Raw genomic sequence first — 21,525 nt, 5'->3', positions numbered from 1 at the left:
TAAGAACATGATGACACGATGAAAAAGATGACATATGCGGCGAAGAGGATAACCACATTCTGAAGTGACAATGCAGGCGGCGAATCTGTGATGTGTTTCTTGCGGGCAATATTGATGGCGCCAGTCCCTTCTCTCAGAATAACCGGGCCTCGAGAAGACTTACTGCTCACTTCATGTACCTTCAAGGAAACAAGAATATTTTGTTACATGGTTGCTTTAAATGAGTGAGTTGCTTAGGCCCTTTCATAACACAGTAATTGATTTAAAATCAGTGATTTCTTGCGTTTTTTTCTGGGAGTGCTGCTAAAGGTGAAAGTGCGCTAAACAATATCACCACAGACAATCAATGAAATTGCCCTGATTCTGGAAAGTATCCCACCTTGCTGCCTCGGTATCCTGAATATAAGGTTTTTTATCCTTGAGGGGTTTCGTTTATTAAATAAATCAAATAATAATTACTATAATCACCTTTCGGCATTATATTTTACACACCTTCTCTCTGCAAAAAATGTTCTCTGTACTGCATAATGTGCTCCCTAGAATGCTGTAGTGAGGCTGACTTAATATAACTTACAGCTAAACGATGTTTCTACCGCAAAGAAATAAATGGCCAGTCATAGGAAATCATAAATATCGCACTGTGGCAGAAATTTTTGGGGGAATTAGTTCCACCTAAAATATTTCCCTCTCGATATGTATTACCTCCATGGTTCGTAGTGGTATGAGTCAGAAGTTGAGCTGACTAATGCTGAACTAGGCTGTCGCACAATTTTCTTATAAATCACATCTATAGCACATTTTCTTGCAGACGACACTTTCTGTGCTCTAAACAATTCCCTTAAAAAATTGCCCCTTAGTTAACCACCTGTAAAAATCCAATGCAAGCATTACTCCTGCTACGGTTGTATTTGGGAGTATTATTGGTGCTACGGGCGTATTAAAAGCGGGAAATTTAAATCGTAATTTGCCACCGTATTGTTGTAGCAGCAACCACGTTGGGCGTGTCCGTGGTGCTGGCAAATCACAGCAACAACTCTCAAGGTGTAAAAGCTAAATATTTACAAAACTTAAATACAAAATAGTGTTTTTTTTGGCCACTGTTGGAGCATACGTAATAGGTGGAATGTGAACACAATGGCCAATATTGGCGTTCACAATAACTTGTTAACAGTGAGATTTTATTAGGATGAACAGGCCCAGAAATTGAGTCCCGCAAAAACAAAATGCCAGCTTACCCAACCGAAATTATGACCCGGGTGTATCTGCCAGGGACGTCTCAAAGTGCACTTCCAGGAAAGTTTCGCTAACGTGTTCCGAAAAGCTCCTACTGTCACCTTGAGCCACAGACCAAGCTGTCACTGAAAAGAAGTTCAAGTTTCAGACCATTAATTACAAAGAAACTACCTAAAAACGCGCCATGAAAGACCCGAAAATGGCAGTGCGTACTTACTTGTAGAATGCAATGATTTTATCCCGTGCAAGAGCTTTAATGTGTTGCCTTCTGATGATACACTTCCAAGAAGGGGTCCAAATACAATTAAAATGGCCATATGCATTCCTTGTACAGCTGTTTTAGGTCTATCTTCACCCTATTGCCTAGAAAATAAACAGTACAAAAATATCAGAGAATAAATTTATGCCTTGCTTTACCCAGGGAGCACGAGAAAATATTGAACAATGTTTGATTCGTTCCACGAAAGTCGAATGTCTTTTTTACAGCGGAAGCCCTGATAATCTTTTCTTGCTAAACAATTTGAGATATAAAAATATTTGAACATACTTTAAGCTCACCTGTCCTTGGTCTATGCGAACTGGTGAATATCTGCACAATATGCACGACTCCAAAGGTACTCTTTTGTGGCTTATGAGCTCCACAGGGCATTCATAATCCACCGCACTCTCCCCGACGACCCTTCAGCATGCCGAAGATGTCTTCAGCCAGTAAATGCCACAGCCATGACTTCGCAGGAGCATGTAAAGAATGGAAATATTTTTGTTTTCATTTTTTTTTGCAGAGAAACAAAAACATTTGTCACAACCTATCAGTGGAGGGCCAAATGTCTCCACAGTCAGCCACAGACTCTTTCTGAACAGGTCATAGAGTATGAATACAGAATGTAGCAATCTGCTTTGCAGTATAATTTCTACGTTCAAAGGAGAACAAAAATGGATTAATGTTTGGTGCACATCATGATTCAACAACTTTGCACCTGAGCGTTTCGAAAATTATTCCAACTCTCTAGCTGCCACTGAAATTGATAGCATAAAATAGCAGGAATGAATTATTTTTAAACTTACTTTGTGACGTTAAAACTTCTAATAGTCCACACGTGAGCTTTATGGGTAATTATTCTGAGGTCTCAGGTTACCACTGACATTGACAGCATAGAAACGGCTCCACACTTTCTGCGTGTTTCCACCTGACTTCTCCTCCACAAAAGGAACGTTTTGTTACTACGCTGCTGCTCAGACAACCACTTTCCCTTGCATTTCACTACACGTCAGGGAGCCAACTAAAGTTGACTAGTGTAAATAGACCATCTGAATTCATCGAAGGCATTGGAAGAAACGGGGAACAACTACACACACAGCACAGATAAACGTAAGCAGTGCTGCCGCCAACGCCTTGAACGCACATCAACATTAGGCGGAATAGCGTGATTAGCACAGTAAATGTATGGCTCTCAGAAGACCAACACAACGCAATTAACACGGAAGTTTGAAAATACCGATAAGGCTAAAGACAGACGCTCCGACAAACAAGCCGTGCAGTGTGTGCGCGCGAGACAATAGCGTGCGACTAACTCGAGAAGATTCAGCACTGCTGACAGGTACAGCAACCGTCAATATACAACTAAGCAACACAACACCATAAGGGGACATGCAGACTCGAGAAATGCGCGCACCAGCAACTTTCTAAATAGCACTAGCTAACGTATGCAGTCAAACGTTTCTCGCATCGTACAGGCAGCGGAGCGGCACGTTTATCGGACGCAGTGATGAACAAGTCAATGAACAACAACCGTTACCAGAACATAAATAAGCAGCACTGACCTTTTTTGCGCCTCCCGGCAAAACTTCACTTCGTCGAACAGTAAATACAGCCCGAGGACATGAAGAAATCCGCAGTTTCACGCCACAACCAAACTGGTAACCGTTCCCGCCAGTCTGACCGACAGTTCATTTAGTACATCAGGCGCATAACGCGAGCAATAAAGAACACCGCTATAGAAGGCCACTGGTGGCGCTGCATGCGGACGAACAAAAACTAGCTTGCAAAAACGTTGAGACGTAGGGGCGCTGCTGTCGTTAAAAGTGTTCACGCAGTCCCGTTTTTCCCTCATCGTCGTTGTACCCGTTGCCGTCCCACTATACCATGCATCAACGCAAGCGGCGCTGCCTTGCGGCTGTCAACGCATGCGCACGGCATGCCGCACTGAAGTGGCGGTCGTTTCGTAATGGTTTCGGCCAACTTTTTCTTCCTCCGTGCCTTGGGCGATGCACGCCGTGGCCAGTGACCAGTCCGCGGAAGAGATCACAAGCTCGGCACCCGTGATCGCTTATATTTGCTTCGGAAAATGGGAGTAGGCCTCTAAGCGGACGTCTACGCGGCTCTGAGGCTGGAACAAAGAGCTCAGATATTAGCCAATTTAACACGTTAGTTGGGCTAAAGTTGTTTCTCGCCGCGGGCCGTGAGCGCGTGCGGTATTCGTGCATAAACTTCGATGACAGCTTTATTTCGTTCTTTGCACTGAAAGCAAAACGACGCTTCTTTATTGACTGCGTTCTCTTGACAACAAGTCTTTCCAATACCAAAAATATATACTGCGACGCTCTTTGATATCCACGTTATTGATTTGATTGATTGTAGGGTTTAACGCGCCGACGCAACGCAGGCGATGAGGCGCGCCGTAGTGGAGGGCTCCGGATTAATTTTGACCACCTGGGGATCTTTATCGTGCGCCGAAATCTCGTACACACGGGCGTTTTTGCTTTTCGCCTCCATCAGAAAAGCGGCCGCCGCGGCCGGGAATCGAACCCGCGACCTCGTGCTCAGCAGATATCCACGTTATAGAAAACTACTTCCGTATAGTGAATCCAGTGTGATTACTCGCTAATAAGCGAGTAATAATACACCTTCCCGTTTTCCAGCAGTTTGTCTTCATGAACACCAATAGTGCAGGAAAAGAGCAACGGGGGGACCAGGAGGAGAAGGCAGGTCATTCGGTGAACTTGAATTACTATGGCAAGTAACAAGATTAGGGTAACACTGCGAATTCTCGCGATACTGCAATGCATAATTTGAAATAAGAATGACATTTCAGTATAAATATATACAATGTAAGGCAGATGCCGCGGGGTAGATTTAGTTCTCCGTGTTCTGTGTCGTTCTCCTCCTGCAAAGAGGCTTTCGTTTTTGCTTGTGAAAATTAATAGCCGGGACGAGACAAAATACAAAAACGAACTTCTTAGCATATAACTGCATGCGTAGCATGATGTGTGCGGTGTAAAACGTGACGCAGTCGGTTACCATTATGTATGTACCCCATCACAACATAAGTAACGTGGACTAAGTACCATTGAGCGCGTACTACACCACAGCGAGATGATGACTGAGTGTTGAACAAAAACTGCCGTTTCTGCGAAACTTTGTAAACCAAATGCATAAAATGTAATGGCCTCAATAAGTATTTCGTAATGAAGATGTTCACAAAAGCACCACGAATTCTTCAGCGCTATAGCAGCTATGGCTTTTCCCGAACGGCAGACGGGGAAAGGGAAGACGTTTAGTCCTTCTCAAATTGAAGTCACTGGTGATTTTGTATACTTGACGCCCCAAATTAGAAAAATACGATGTTCACGAAAGTGGTTTGGGTGCCGCAGAACACCTGGAAATGGGTTCTTGCAATTTCTTCTTTTGCCTAAGATATCCTCCTCTCGACATTTTTAGTGCTTTGTACGGCGTTGACAAAAAAGTGGGGTTTCGTTTTCTGTCAAAGGACATCACTAAAACTACAGCTTAGCCGTATTATCAACGTTAACTGCTGCAAGGCAGTTTCATGGATGTCGGCGAAGTTCATTAAATTTTATGTGCGGTGTGCGCGTGTATATTAAACGCGCACGTGCATCTTGGGTCAAGAAGCACCTAATATATATGGTTCATTGTTCCAGTTGATGCATGAAAGAGAGCATACTTCACTGCCATGCACGATTTATGTGGAACAAGACACGAGCAAAAAATATACAAACGCACTCTCCCCAAACGTTTACTGGGACATAAGTGGAACAGTAACTGGAACCGCCGACATCGCATGACCCCATTTCTTCGGTTCCAGATAAAAACCACGAGCATAAAGAAAACAAGCTGACGGTTCCAGATAAGATCCACCTATATGCTTCGTTCCAGTTATTCTTTCGTTTGGATCCACATAAAATATATGGATCACCCTTGTTAACTGGAACTTATATGGAACCAGATTAAGAGTGTGCCAAACGCAGCCCGAACTCAAGGCTTCCCCGTCTGAGGACGCCTCGCACAAGGGACACGACTCCACCATCTTTCGTCTGCTATTTTAAGCGTTTGCTCCTCTTCCTCTAGAGAAGTTCCGCAAACGTTAATCGCTCCCGTCGCTCTATGGAAGCATACAAAATCCCGGCATCAGTTACGGAAGGCGACAATTCAACAACTAAAGACTACGCAGCACTAGGCCATTTTCGGTGGAAACATTTGGCAATCACTTCAAAGCCATGTCGGATTCTCTCGTGCAAGCCTCTAGTAGCTTGCAGAACTTGAAAAGGGTGCTCCTTTACAGTCCTAATTACCAGAACCAATTGCAGGAATCGCCGGTTACTGCGTGCCGCCACTTACGCAGTCACAAGGTTGTGCGGTCCCAGCCACGTGGATAGGAAGCTGTAGACGTAGGGTTTTCTGTGGTTCTCCTTGCTCATCAGCAGCGTCTGCAATGCGCAATGGCAGAGATGCGTAAAAGGCGACATTTAGGTAGCGCGGTTTACGCTGTAATTTTCGAGTAAAAACGGTTGCAGGACACGTAATATGCTTCAAAAAGCGCCACTTCAATCAATTACACGCACCAACAACAACAAAAAAAAAACATCTTACCCATGCGCAGAAGCGCTATTTCCACCATGCTCTCTTTTTGTACGTCTCCATTTTAGCTCCCACTTTTGTAAGTTTTCGCACAGAGAACATGTACAAAAGTATTAACCAAAGTGGTTTTCAAGAAAGTCAGTATTAACTTAGTCATTGAAGTATATTTCGGGTGAGTAGACCCCGGATATTCTTAAGAGCGTATAGCTAGAAAATAATCATGGATATGGAAGCCTGATGAAAGGGCTACAGAATCCACGATAAGACTAACGCGTCCACTTGGATGTATAGGTCCCGCAATGCACCCCTTGTGGAGGTGTTTGAAGGCTGCCAGAAAGTAGCGAGTCAGTACTGCCTGGCGTAAGCCACTTTATCGATGCGTCAGATTGGTCTTTTTCTTCTTTCAGGAACAGATATCAACCATTGTCTGTGCACTCACTTCCGCCGCTTCAGGAGTGTGTACAATGACGACAGGCATCGGGCCGAGATAGACCTTGAACGTCTTCCACTGGTATTCCTTGGTCAGCTGGTTCACTGTGGTCAGAAAACCTGGGCGTGAAAAGGGGAAAGAATAGTCACCAAAAATGGTCTTCAAAAAAGCGCACAAACCTGATCAGTATGTTTAATGAGCTAACATCACCTCATCAGTTCCTCACAAAAATACCTTGGTGCGGTGCGCAATATTCTAAAAGAGAACAGTGTCACTCAGTGCCCTCTTGCTATCGATATGTGCGCGCATGCGTACTCAAGCCAGCTTCACCGATCACCGACATGCGGATCGGTTGTTGTTCGCATGGCATTAAGACATTTTCGAGAGGCTACAGACCTTTAAAAGCGTGAAGCAGACCCTGGAACGCACGGTAGACTCAGCGTTTCCAGGATAAAGCCGAAAGAAAGGTGGCGACAGTTGGACAGCCTAATGTCTCACAGTTCAGGCGCAAGAGGTGCGTGTCCCCAGGTTCGTATATCACCATCGTACATGCATCTCCGATTACAGTCAGTCTTGTACGAACTTTCGCTCGCCTTAACTTCGCAATTTTGACTACGACGATAAAAAAAGTTAAATTAATTTGTTTGTTGAAACTAGAAATGTACTCGAGTTTCTGACACCACATTTGTTCCGCTGTGTCCACCTGGTTAATACGTAGCGTCGAAAGCCTAATCCGACGATCGTTTTAGAAATTCAATAAAATAGTTTTAGCCATTACTACGTTTGGGTTGTTGCTTCAACGTATCAGTTCCTGCTGTCTGTGCCTGAACAGCCAATGTACAATGGTGATAGCTGCCCGGTTATCGCCACAGTATCCGCAAGCAAGGTCTACCTACGTAAGTGAGTCACCACATTTACATTTTTATAGGATAGAGACGCCAGGGGACAGGGAACAGATCGTATTACCCATTTCCTTGCACCACGCCACGTGCATGATTATTAACTACGTATTTGTGTAATGAACTGCATCGGTCTGCATGAGCAATATTTCCTCCAGTTTTCTGCTAAAAGATCTCAGCAACGATTCCTGTACCGGACAGGGCTCCTGCGTTATTCCCGTTGCTACGAAGAGTGAATTGAATGTAATATTTGTAATATTTTCAAACTTGTTTCGAACACTCAAGCGTGGTGTGGTAAAGTGCTGGGCTAAGCGTTGGCGCTAAGCTTGAACGCATGAGAGTGTAAGGCCCACGCACCCCGTTTCGAAGGGAGCTGTAGGGCTTAATGGCAGCACCAATATTCTCCCGTTCCCCTAATCGCACGATATATGCGCTGCGCGAAAGAAGGCATGGAAAAAAGGAGGCATGGAAGTGCTGGAAGGAGGCATGAAGCAAGCGCACGCATGCTTGCAAAGGCCAGTCGGCCTTAAAAAATCTGTGCAGAAATCGCAAAACTGAGATGTTTTGAAAGACGGAAGAGCTTAGTTTTATTAAAGCAGCCACAGATTGCCACTCTTAAACCGATACGCAACGTGAATGAATCAGGAAAAAATGCTCGGATATATGAGACCGGAGACACCTAGGACGTATGAAGATGTATCAGAACAATTCGCTCGACTTTCTATCGTGCAGCCATGATCTCATGCTATTGCGCAACTCATAAACCAAAAGCGTATCAAATTCGTTTTGAAGGACTTGGTTGAATAAAATATATCGCTAGTGTAAGCCAGATCGAACTTTTTTTTTTTTTTTTTGAAGAAGCTTACATATTTTCGAGTCCTCATTCCGACAATTGATGCATCTATGAATCCCGAAATATGAAAGCTTCAATAAAGTCCAACTGCACTCAAAATTTTGACCGCGCGAAATCACTGTTCCTACATAGTATGACTAAAAAGACCGCGATGTACGAAGTATGATGCCTAAAATGTGCGTAATTACGCCGCAAGCGACCAGCAAAAATCGACGATTTTGAAAACGAAACTGGGCAAAATGCCGTCGGCGCGAGCGGCCAAACGGCCTGGCCTGACGGCGCGAGCTGTGCGGACCGGCCGACGCGGCCGGCTCGGCCGCCCAGGAGGAGAGTGTGAGCGCGCGCGTGCGGGGGTGTGGGAGGCGCGCGGAAAAGCGAGCGCTTGTCCCGCAAGCACTCGTGCGCTCCGACAGCAGCACACCGCGTACGCATGATGTCGCGACGACACTCGAAAAGGAGAGAACCGTACGGTTAACGAAGCCTCTTCGCAGCCATGAAAGCCAGGCGTACCGGCGGCGCGAAATACGAGTTTCCTGGATTCTCCCGCTGCGAGGCAGGCCGATCGGCCTGGACGGCTGGCATGTCACTTCCGCTAAATGGCTGTTTGCGCGACACGCCGTCAGGTGCTTTATTGTCTGCAAGGGCGTTATTTTGAGTGTCTGAAACTGAATAACCACGCATTGCACAGAGCTACCGGTCACGTCACACTAGTTCTCATGGTATACCTACTACACATTTCGAAGGAATTTAGCCAGGGTGAAATTTGAGTGCAGTTGGCCTTTAATGATTCGCTATTTGACTTGCCAAAACACCCACGTTTTTTTCGTCGGAGAAGTGCTTTTATTCGAATACAAGTTCTGAAATACACCACAGTGGCGCCCTGAGACCAATCGATATGGTGGCTACTGGAATAAAAAAAAGCATCTCGTGTGTGGCTTCACAACGTTGCAACCTTCGCGTACACTGTTACAGTTAATAAAAGGATACAATTAAAATATTAACCCTGATTTTCTCGTGTTGTAAAATTATTCTGATATATTGGGCAAACTGACCAGGTTTTCCAATTTGAGGTGGACCGTTAAACTTAAATAAATTGCCGTGATCTCCACCCAATGGGCTCCCCCGTTGGTCTTCTTCGCCACAGCGCTCCAGAATGACCAACTGAAGTGACCAAGTGTGCAAATTCGGTGAAGGACGAAGCCCGACATATGATTTGACCAAAAAATAGTGCATGCGGGCAGCGACAACACGCAAGGCGCGAATGAAGTTTGAAGTTCAAAGTTTGAAGTTCATTTATTTAAACCAAAATAAAAAATATACATATACAATGGCGTTTCCCATTGCACATTATACCTGCGCAGATGCCCTTTTTCACTCAAATTGAATGCTCGGCTACGCCATTCGTCGTATTTGCACACAAGGACACTTCGATTTGTCATTCTGGAGCGCCGTGGTGAAGAAGCCTGACAGGGACTTCTTATAGTGTGGTGTATTTCAGAACTTGTATTCGAATACAAGCACTTCTCCGCCGAAAAAACGTGGGTATTTTGGCAAGTCAAACAGCGAATCATTAAAATTTCATTGAAAGCCCACGCCTTCAGTAACAGAATAATGCAATTTTACCGCGGCGTAGTTACGGTTTTTAGCTTAAACAGCTACAAGAATGAGAAGAATACTAGGGGTGGCGGGACGAATTTTTGGGCAATGAAGTTTAGGTACTGCGCTTCATCAGGAACGTTGAAGCCTTTACAAACTAGCCCCGAAAAAGTTACAAAAACTGAATCTACTGGATGCACAAATAAGGCTCTTAATTCGAATTATCATGGCAGTAACCTATTGTTAAACAGCAAAAAGTGGTATGGTATTGCATGTCAAACGAATTGCTAATTAACAACCACGCGCGTGCTGCTTGTCTTTGAAAGCGAGATACGGCTTGCACATAGCCTGCTTTCCTTTTCGGTGAGTTCCGCTTAACGACACGTATGTTTTCTCCTGCAAAGGGCTATTTCCAATCGAAGCTTTCGATTGCGACTGAAGATTTTTGCAACGGTTTGTGATTATAAACTCTCCACACTTGAATCTCGTGACTAATGTTTGCGTTGTCTGACTCTTACAGTTTTCTTTTCCTTTTCAATTAACTCAACTCTGTTTCTAGCACTTCAGAAATTGAACTAACGGTTTATCTGTCAGTGTCACGTCGTTATAAGCCACGAGTCATACCCAAGGCTGTCAGAAAACGGGCGCTTCCTCACGTTGAGGCTGCCGAGAGAAAGCGCCGTTCCTTGACTTCGTAACTCACAGCGTTTGGTTCTTTCACTTACCGACTGTGGCATCCTTGAGTCCCGTGGTCCTGCTCACGGTCCAGTAGGCCTTCACCGAGTACCAGAAGGGAATGCCGTCCCAGGGGCCCGGGATCGGTTTCAGTGCCAACCATATTCGCACCCACCGTACCAGAGGCCTCAGTATGAAGACCCAGAGGGCGGCGAGGATTAGCAACGGCGATAGCCGCGCCAGCAGGCTGTGGAGCTGCGGTAACGTCGGTCGCGAGTCTGCAAGCCACGGTACGAACATGCCTTCTACCATTCTCGGAAATCTCCCAGTCACTTTCTCACTGACGGCTCGAACACTGCGTTACGGGGACGCGATCTACACTGCCAAAGCACCTTTGGAGGGAAAAGCTGTCAGCGTAAGCGCGTGGGAGAATTATTTTGGAAGAAGATAGAAATAGAAGCCCAAACGAAATATATCACCCCTAGCCGAGCTCTCGAGCACAATATGCACAGGAAAATCGATTCATGTGCTGCAAGGGGACTTGTTTTGACAGAGCTGAAGCAGCCGCCGTCGTACCGTCCGGGAACGCTATATCGGGCCCCGAGCAGTGCGCTCTACTTTCTCCTGGACGCTAATGTGAAACTTCAGCACAGTCTCTATGTCCTAGTTAAGCTCAAGTTCCGCAGCAGATCACACACACCCGGTTGAGCCTCGCAGGCTAGATCACAACCTGAGAAGTTGTCTCGCTCCGCACAGCGCGAGAAAGTCCGGATACGCGGACACAATAGCGCCGAGAAGGCGGGTATTTTTTTAAGGTACACAAGATCCGGACGAGTTGTAAATACTCGGCCAGGTTAGCGTGGAAAGGAGATTTCCGTACCTTCTCACGCTTCACTTTGCTTACGTTCTTTTTTTTCCCTTTGTTTATTTGTCGGGGCACTTTATTCTTCCACTGTCCATGACCACCCGGGTTAGCTGGCCGGGGCCACTGATAATAAGAGCGGTTCCTTTGTTAGTTCTTCGGTTGTCGCGGCGAGGGCCGTAAGCACACCGAGCAAGCTTTGCGTAGAGAACAAAAGAAAGACAAAATCCAAAGCTCACGAACTACAAAAACGACGCGGGCTCAGGGTCAAGCTTCGTAACAAGCAATTACGTTCACTATGAGATACCAATTTACTCGTTTTTCGAATACGACGCACGACCTTCCGTCAGCGGCCGGCGTGCACTGCATTATGACGGACTCTTTCCCCTCTTAGAGCAATCTGCGCTTTCACGCTAAACCCCTTTTTTATATTCCTGTCTTTCTCTAAATAATTGCGGCTAACGCACGGACCAGCCCCCGTTTGCTTCCTCGCCCTGCTCAGGAAAGGAGACACACGCGAGCTTTGTTTAACGGCGAATGTATTACTTTATTCTTTTCTCTTCGTGGACAAGAACGGCATTTCCATTCATGTGCCCCAGATTTCAGTGTAAGAGCTTCGTGAGAGAGAAACGTCATGAGGGAAAATGACTTCGTATGATAAGCTGTAAATACAAATCAAGAGGTCCTTAGCGTTAAATAGAGCTAACGCCCCTCGTAGCGACTGACCTTATTGTTGTATTCTTGTTTGTAATTCCCAGAAGTGGCTCTTGGCATATGTCAGCCTGTTACGTCAGTGGGTTTTGCGCTTCGAAACAGACATGCCGACTGACAAGCACCAGAAAAAGACAAAATTGGGACAGCTCTGTTGTTGCAAAAAGTGCCAACAGAGTTCTAGAATCACGAAAGCAATGACTGAAGCGAACTATACATCACTGATAATTATCTCAGCCGCATATTGGCGGTAATAATGCTAACAAAACACATTTACAACGCGTGAACACTGCTACGTGTTGGAACTACAGTGGCGCTAAATTATATATAGTGGCTTTCATCGGCACAAGCTGTGTTATCAAACTCAGCAACGACCAGTTCTTGTTCAGAGCCTCTTTAAGCTCTGCTTAAATGATTTTGCTGTTTCATGCATGCATCGATATTGACGGCTTAGATGCCATAGCTCCTTATCGAGTCCCGCCACCATTAGCCACGCCCTGAGGCGCCCTGGATGATAGGAATTCATAAAAACCCGTTCCACTGCAAGTCAGTTTTCATGCAGTAATTCTCTATTTCTTATAATGGTTGGGCTAACTCGTGTAGGAAACATCGCGCGGCCGAACGCACGAGGAATAAAAATGAACCTGTGTTGTCGGGCTTAGCCAACTTTGAGGCTTTTAGCTGGACCGTGTACGGCCAAGGCGGATCGCCGAGAACCAGATTTAACAGCACCTTTGCATATTTTTCTGTAGCTGAGTCTTATTTCGCCTGCACACAAAAGTAATCTTCACAGAAAGAGAGAGAAAATAAACATTTATTGAGCGTAAGTGCTGCTGGCAGGGCATTCGCCCAATGGAGCGCATCCTTATTCCGGGATATCAGGGCTGCGACTTGCCGTCCACCAGAACTGACCATTCTGAAAACCATTGCACGACTACCTGAGATAGAAATAATCTGGGTTCCTGGGCATGAGTCCATCGACGGTAATGAGGTAGCTCACACCGCTGCCCGCGCGTACATACAACGGGCCATTACCCGAAACGGAATGTTCGCCGCTGACATCAAAACGGATCCACTTCTCCGGTATTCAGACGTCGTGGAACATTATAGGCTTGGCAGAAGGAAATTCCCACAACCTCATCCTCGGTTAACCAGAGAAGAAACCACTACTCTTCGGCGATTGCAGACAAATTCCTATCCCCACAGCACCCTCCTCCATTCTTTACACAAACAAGTCTCATTTTTTGCAACGCCGATACGTTTGACGTCCATAATGTTCGTATGCACAGAGAGACCACGAAACACGGGTCCGGTTCCCTAGCGATAGCGGCTGTTTACGGAGGCTGCCCGTGTTTACGACATTTCGCAAGGCGCAGGTTGGAAAACCAAGGCGGCCACAAAGAGCGGACATGGAGAAGTTTGTCTGGCAGTGAGCCTTGCGGGCAGCTCCAGGTGCTAATGAAGTAGGCTGACGCACGCGTACAGAAATGCTGGACAATCGCATGAAGCCACACCACGCACGGTAATGTACGACAAACCGGAGCATTCGCAGAGTCCGCCAACTACTGTCATTGGCAAAGGACAACAGGGCCTTCACACAGCCCGTGCTGCCTCCCGCCTGCCGACGGCCACGGTCCGGCGCCACCTCTGAGTTTAAGACGCGCGGGAGGACACAGACCCTATATCACCTTCAGTGTCGCGAAATAAGGACACACACACCCACACGTCTGCATGCCCATTCTTCCGAAGCAGGTCTAACTCTGTACGTGAAAAAACGTGATACATCTTGTAAATGCGGTATCTTGTTAAGGCATTATACATACGATGTATAATGCCCGTTTACGCTGGCGGGAGTAATGTGGCAACGGGGAAGCTACACTCAGGATACCGCGTACAGGACCGTGTCTTGCGTGGTTTTACGGGACCACTGCAGCCTTGTTACCGCCGTGGCGCATAAAACGAGAGAAACTGAAATTGCCATTTGCATTTCAATATTTTGGGCTGTCGTAAGAAACTCTCCATACATCTTGTACGTAGGTGCATGCACTCTAGGGGCATATTGTTACGGTATGTTGGTGTATATATGTACACCCGATGTCATAAGTTTCCGGGACACGGTTACGAAAATGGGAGTCAATTTTTCCGCTGTCTGGTGGCTGAGTTCTTGCTACACATAAGCTAATGATGCTCCACGGTATGATGCTTGGAGGCAAATTAAGTGCTAGCTGAGCCACCAGATAGCACAGAAATTGGCTTAGAATTTCTAAATCACCTCCCGGAAAATTTTGACGCCGGGTGTGCATAGGATAACAATTGTAGAGTAAACGAGACTGTGGCGCGCACTGATGTCACGTAGTATGTTCGAGTGGTTCCCCTTTCTAATTGTATTGGAATCGCGTGAGGGTGCTGCATTAGATACACATTTGTGATTTCGTGCGCTCGTTATCAACTTCTTCTCCCTGATACCTTATTAAAGCGAAGCTTTAGGGTTCTCACTGATGGCGTCTGTAACGCGAAATCGCCCTTCAGGAAATCCAACTTTCTGTGGCGATGATGATGAATGATCGTGGGTGAAGTTAAAGGAAAAAACGCTTCAGTGGCCGGAATCGAACCTGGGTCCCTCGCGTTATGAGGCCGGCTTCTATCCGATTGCTCCATTTCGACATGGTCGTATCTACGTCGAAACTCAGACGACAACCAGAAGCTTCTCGGTCAACCATCGTCGTCGATAGAAAGAGGGGTGCAGCATTTTTATGTATATCGCATGAGCGCGCTGTATTAGGTGCACTTTCCTGATTCCGTTAGTTTATTTCCAGTTGTTTTATCGGCTTGTATTTTGAAGCTTTTGCTGTTATTTTGTTTTTGTTTTTTGCTAAGCGCGTGCGGATGCTAGATTAGGTAGGGTTTTCTGATTTTGCTCTTCTATTTTCACTTTTCTATATTTCATTGTCATTTTAACCTATTCCAGTGTTCCGTTACCTATCACACTTAACATTATTACGCACTTATCGCCTAAGAAAGGTGTTGCATAAGTGGAATACTGCAGTTGGGAAGTCATTACGCGCTTTTCTTAGGTTCCAATACCCTAATTTGTAGCTTTACACCCTTTTTGTGTGGAAGGGTGTTGACAAACTGCCACACCCTCGGCTTTCTGTAGGGTGTAAAATGTGTGTTTAGTTGCAAAAAAAAAAAAAAAACAGCGGAGCTCGGGGTCTACCTAGCCACTTCTGGTGTTGCTATGTTTTGCTAGAATTTGCCAAGTTTTGTTTGGTTTTGCTATGTTCTTGCTAGACTTGGCTAAGTGCTGAGGGGTGAGGCCAAGTTTAGCCGGATTTTACAAGGCTGCTCCAGTGTGTCCTTCCCACTGATAGCGTATCCAAGGGGAAAACAAGTTAGGTCGACCCCCAGCTCCGCTGTTTCTCCAGCCTTGCACCACTAGTCCAAGCTGCGCAATTTTTTTGCGTTTTATTACCACAAAAAGACTACCAACTTTAAAATCGTATGGAAAAGATGCGCATCCGCATGCGCCCCTTGTGCTCACAATCGAGCAGGTGCGAGAGCCGGCTTCACTGTTATAGTACGTATCTGTGGTGGAGCAACCGTTTACAGGCGAAGCAGCTTTTTTGTATTCTGTGTTAACGTCACCGAATCAAGCTCAAGCTTGAAAAGTGCTGCTGGTAATAAGTTATGCTAATTAAATTTTGAAGTCCATATGTGGAAGTGTTTTACACCCTTTTTCTTAGTTGGGTTCTTTTTTCCCCTTTTTATTAGTTGGAGGCCTTGTACACTTTTGGCCTTAGTTTCCAACGATCTAAGATGTATCTTTACACCCATGTAGCAAAAATAGTGTTGAAATAATGAACACCCTTCTTAGTGGGTGTTGAAAGGGTGTAGAAGAAGTGTATGGCATATTTTATAAAATTTGATGACTTTGAACATAATAACCACCTCACGAATAAAAAGATTTCGCTAATCCTCACGCTGACTTGTATATGCTCACAATAAAATCCATAATTCAAACATTAGCGCTAAGAGATCTAATTTTTCATGCAAGCCAACCAACTCTATTAGGGGACGTTTTTCTGTAGGCTATAAATCAAGAAGAGTAGATGTATTCTTAAGATAAGTAAGTCGCTCTCCACATGAATCCCGTTGGTTTTCTCGCTCAATTCATTTGTTGTCGAAGTCTTACTTGTGCATGTTGAGTGTGTCCGTATGTCATGCTGCGCGCTCAGCCGAACCACATTGTCACGCGTAGCTGCGCTGCCTACACCTTTATTTCTGGGAGTTAAGCAACCTTATACCCTTATTTTAGGGTGTTAACAAGCACACTCTTTATGCTTCCTTAAACCTTTTTCTAGCAAAAACACCTTCCAAAGGTGTGTGTCATCGGGCAAGATTTTTACACCCTTTTCAGCCAAGAAAGGTGAAACAAATTAAATGTGATATATGCTGAAAAGAACATGTTCACCATGTTTATTTATCCTTACTTTATATTTACTCATATTTAACTTTAGTCCCACGGCGAGTCTCTCTGATTGTAATTCTTCAATCATTTTGTGGAGTATTTTGCCAATACACTGAGCAAGACTATATGGCCTGCAAATCTCAAATGGCTAAAGTATTCCCCGTTTATCCGCAAACCTAAGTTTTCCCAGTCAAGCTTCCTGAATACCGTGTCCAGACACGCTATCAACAATTTTGGCGAGATGGTATCTCCCTGTCTAACTCCCTTTCAGATCGGGAATTTGTCGCTTTGCTTGTGAAGGATTACCCTGCCCGTGCATCGCTCATATATGATGTCAAGGAGTTTTAGGTAAGTCCTCTCTATTCCTTGGTTTGTTGAGGCGTCCATCACTGGTGCGGTGGTTATTGAATCAAGCGCTTTTCACAGTCTATAAATGTCATGTAGAGCGGTTTATAATGCTCTGCACACTTTTCTATTACTTGGTTGATGACATGAATGTGACCCATTGTAGAGCATCATTTTCTAATAGCAGACTGTTCTTTGGGTTATTAGAAATCTAGGCTGTCGTGTATGCGGTTAACTATTGCCTTGGTGAACAGCTTGTATACAACTGACAGTATGCATATAGGTAGGCTGATATGTCTGTAATTTTTAAGGTTTTTGCTATCTACCTTTATATGAATCAAAACTATGCTGGCGCTTTTCCAGGCTGGGGGTATCTTTAAGGTCCCTAAGCATTCTGAAAATAGTTAATCAAGCTTTTATTGTAGTGTATATGCGCCCCCTTTAGAAGGTTCACGTTTATGCCGTAGTCGCCGGCAGCTTCCCCCCTTTTCCTGCCATTAGGCGCCTTTCCTACTACCTGTTTAGTTATCGGCGGAACATCGCAAACTAGGCTTGTAGCCTCAGTAGTTTCTCCTAGTCCAAAGCCACTGGCGTATAGCTAGGTGTAAAATCGTTCCGCTATTTTTATTAGCTTGTCCACATTGTGCTTAATGCTACCCTGTTTCATTTTTGAGTGCGTACATTCTCTCTGCCAATCGCCAACTTCCTTTTCGTTGCCTTCAAGCTTCCTCCTATTTCCAGCGTTTCCTCGATGACTGCCATGTTGTACGCACGAATGTTATTTGTCTTACTTCTGGTAATCAATTTTGACAGCTTCCCTAATTCAGTTTGATCCACCGTACTCATCTTATTACATTTCGCAATAAGTTCCTTCGCCTGCTGAGTTAGTTTACCAATTTGCCTCCTACATGCTGCTTCTCCAATAGCCGCTGCTTACTCTGTGATCGGTGTTGTTTGGTTGAAATTCAGGGTGTCGACGCTGCCCTCGTTCTCACAGGGCAAAAGCGCGACTTTGTTCCGAAGGGTAATTTTAAACTCCTGTGTCCTGGCTTTAACTGACTCCACGATGGGTTTCTTACGTTTCGCTAGTTTTCCTCTTTCTTTATGGAGATTCAGCCTTATTTCTCAGCTAACCATCCTATGATCGCTGCGACGATTTTTGCCCAATAACTCCACGTCCTGCACAATACCTGGCTTGTCACTTAAAATGTAGTCAATTTCGTTTTTTGTCATCCCTTCGGGACTTTTCATGTCCATTTCCTGCTCTTTCGTTTGCGGAAGGATGTATTTATTATCCTCAGATTATTTCTTTCCGCCAAACTGGCACAGATTAAAGATGATAACTACCGTGTTCAGGTGGTCAGTGCTGATCCCAACCACAAGAAAAAAGTCTGGTGCAGAATAGGAAGGGGTTGGGTGCACTCGGCAAGCCCTCGCAACTAATGAGAAGTAACCTACCTTTGTCCCTAAGAAGAAAGGTATTTAATCAATGCATCCTGCCCGTGATGACATACGGAGCTGAAACTTGGCGCCTTACTAAACATGATTGATTGATTGTGGGGTTTAACGCGCCGACGCAACGCAGGCGATGAGGCGTGCCGTAGTGGAGGGTTCCGGATTAATTTTGACCACCTGGGGATCTTTATCGTGCGCCGAAATCTCGTACACACGGGCGTTTTTGCTTTTCGCCTCCATCAGAAAAGCGGCCTTACTAAACAACTAAAAAGCAAACTCTGATCCGCCCAACTTGCCATGGAGCGAAGAAAGATAGGAGTAACGCCTAGGGACAGGGTACGAGCAATCTGGATTAGGGAGCAAACTCGAGTAGAAGATATCATAGTTCAAATTGAGAAAAAGAAATGGACTTGAGCTGATCATGTAGTACGACGAACCGACAACAGGGGGGCCTCGAGGGAAACAGACGGGATGTACATGGACGGGAAGGAGCGGAAGGCCATTCGATGGAGAGACGAAATAAGGAAATTATGAGGCAAAGAATGAACTCGGGCAGCGCATGACCGACGTGAGTGGAGGTCAATGGGAGAGGACTTTGTCCTGCAGTGGACGTGAATAGGTTGCTGCTGCTGCTGCTGCTGATGATGATTGTGATTATGATTATAATTATGATTATGATGATTATGATCATGGTGATGGCGATGAAGATGATGATGATGATGATCAAGAAGAAGAAGAAGAAGAAGAAGAAGATGATGATGATGATGATGATGATGATGAGGAGGAGGAGGAGGAGGAGGAGGAGGAGGAGGAGGAGGAGGAGGAGGAGGAGGAGGAGGAGGAGGAGGAGGAGGAGGAGGAGGAGGAGGAGGAGGAGGAGGAGGCTGTTTTTGTTTCCTGCGACTAACGATAGTTGTGAGAATGAAATTTTCATGTTGGCCATCAATAGTCAGAATGGACGACCTTTAGTTTTGTTTTACGTTTGTTTATTTTTTTTCCATAAAAGTACTTCACGATGACGATCAGATATCTTAACTTCACCACTTACGTATTTTTGCGCCGGTTCCAGCACTACACTGTTTTCATTGGGAACAATGCTTACGCAGTACGGATTTTCCATCTCATACGAATGACACTAGGCCAACTCAGCACTCCCGATTTCACGAGAGTCCGCCGGTCGGTGTCTGTTTATCCATACGTCGATAAGAGGGACGTATTGAGTCAACGCAGGCGAGGAAAAGCGTCATCCTTTCCATTCCTAGCGTGCAGAGCAGTACCCGGTCTTTTCCCAGCAGCCTTTTGCTATGGTCACCCGACCTGGTTAAAGGGGCACTGAAGGCAACCAACAAGTTGGTTTCAAACGGAAGTCTGACCTTCCCATAGCCATCTTGGCGTTGATTCGGTACTGAAAGGTGCCCTAATTGCTGAGAAATCGCTAATCAAACAACGCCTTTCTGTTTCTCATTTCCCTCGAAGAGATTCCCTGACGCAAACATAAAACGGAAGCCACATAAACCGCACGATAAACCGGAAGCAAGCGAGGCAGCGGTAATGTCTAGCGCAATAAACCAGTGGCGGCGACAACTGCATTCAGGTCTTCGCCATTTTCTACCTTATTTTAAAAAAAACCTGCGTGTAAGAGTAGTAAATTCGTGTACACGGTGAGCTAATCTATCCATCTAAAGCTATTTGTGTTTTAAATTCAGTTAGCATTTTTTTCGTTAACATTTTTGCGAGAAGGGCTCGGGGCACCCGTACAAAGTTGGGAGAATAAAGAAGCGCAGAAGCGTTGTCTAAAATGGAGCAATATTTTATTTCGCGGGATAATAAATAGAAAAAACAAGGGACCCTTGCGCGAATATTCTTTGATCATGAGCAGCACCACACTACACCTTGCCGAAAGGAAAGTCAGTATTGCATGCCTATTGCCATGCGTAACAAACTTCGTCCTGTTATGGGTAGCGTGGGAACGAACTGCAACCGCTATATTTACTTTCCTAGCCCGCTTTTTATGTACTCTCGAAATAAAATCCCGCTCGCTTGCCAGTCAGCCTTATGCATTCTACTCTAGATTTCTTTGACCTTGTTCCTTTCGCTCTTTATGAAATGCACGCCACCCTGAAAGGTCAAGGAATATTTAAGCATAAACAGCTCCACGAGCTTTGCAGTTATTTGCTGCATCTGGGAGCAATCAGGAAAAATTCCTGGGATACTTGTGAGACATTTGTAGCGTGCCTTTGTGGATACGCCGCCGTCTCAGTGGCTTCTACACTTGTCAAAAATGCCGAGTAGGTCAGGAAATCTCAGGCGGTTTCTGCCACCAGTAGCGAACGAAAGCTTTCATTTCTGTGCATTTCTAGGCACAAGCGGAATAGAAAAGTTGGAGAACACGATAAAAAGAAAAAAATATTGCGAGAAATCACATAAAAACAGAAATAAGTATTATAAGTATTTTAAAATTAGAGAGCAGCCAAAACTTCCCTATGCAAATGACGTATTCTACATAAGCTTACAATGGACCTTTTTCCAGTAGCGTAACCCTCTTGGGATGGCCGCCTGAACCACACTTGGGGCATTGTAGAAGGAAACGCGCCCTTTTTTTCCGCCTGCCCTGCGCAGTTGAAGAAGCCGTCCCAGGCGCCACGCACGGGTTCGGTGGCAGAGAAATTTTGCGATGGCCGCCGTAGCGCCTACCTGTCGGCCGCTTTCAGCGCTCAGAAAACGGAGCACCACTTAGCTGGCTCGGTGTTCGCAACTGGCTAATCCAATAAGGCATCGTTTTGTTTACATTTTGCCCCGAATAATGGCTAATCGGTCGCTGGGACCGAGAGTAGCGCATGCGCATAGTGGTACTGAAAAAAGGTCCATTGTTTTGTTTTGAAGTTTTTCTTCGCAGGTCCTACAAAAGGAATGGCCGTTGAAGTGAGAGCACAAGTAATACCTGGGGAAGTTCGGTACATCACTTGCGACAAAATCCAGGTGATCTGGACTCGTTATTTGGCAATAGGCAGAGTCAGCACCTCCCGTGCCTCGAACCCAGACTTATTCGACAAAGCCCTCCACCGCAATGTCTCCCATGAGTTCGCCGGTGAGTGCCACTCCCGGGTTGTTAGTGGAGCTGC

The 21,525-nt window shown here is 45.4% G+C and overlaps 1 protein-coding gene across 1 annotated transcript in view; it reads right to left on the bottom strand.

Annotated features, from left to right (window-relative positions):
• Nucleotides 1–11,392, bottom strand: part of LOC144139696 (cytochrome P450 4V2-like) — a 49,731-nt gene extending 38,339 nt beyond the window's left edge. Inside the window, exons 1-3 of the mRNA XM_077671985.1 lie at nt 10,613–11,392; nt 6,549–6,658; nt 5,870–5,958 (exon numbers count right to left, since the gene is read on the bottom strand). Of these exons, the coding sequence (XP_077528111.1) occupies nt 5,870–5,958; nt 6,549–6,658; nt 10,613–10,874 (461 nt within the window). The 5' untranslated portion in view covers nt 10,875–11,392. The remainder of the gene's footprint in view (nt 1–5,869; nt 5,959–6,548; nt 6,659–10,612) is intronic.
• Between the last annotated feature and the right edge of the window lie 10,133 nt (nt 11,393–21,525).

This window comes from Haemaphysalis longicornis, unplaced genomic scaffold (genome assembly GCF_048455015.1).
Source record: "Haemaphysalis longicornis isolate Haplotype H1 unplaced genomic scaffold, Haemaphysalis longicornis Haplotype H1 scaffold_1, whole genome shotgun sequence".
Taxonomy (NCBI): domain Eukaryota; kingdom Metazoa; phylum Arthropoda; class Arachnida; order Ixodida; family Ixodidae; genus Haemaphysalis; species Haemaphysalis longicornis.
This window is presented reverse-complemented; position numbering and strand designations above follow the sequence as displayed.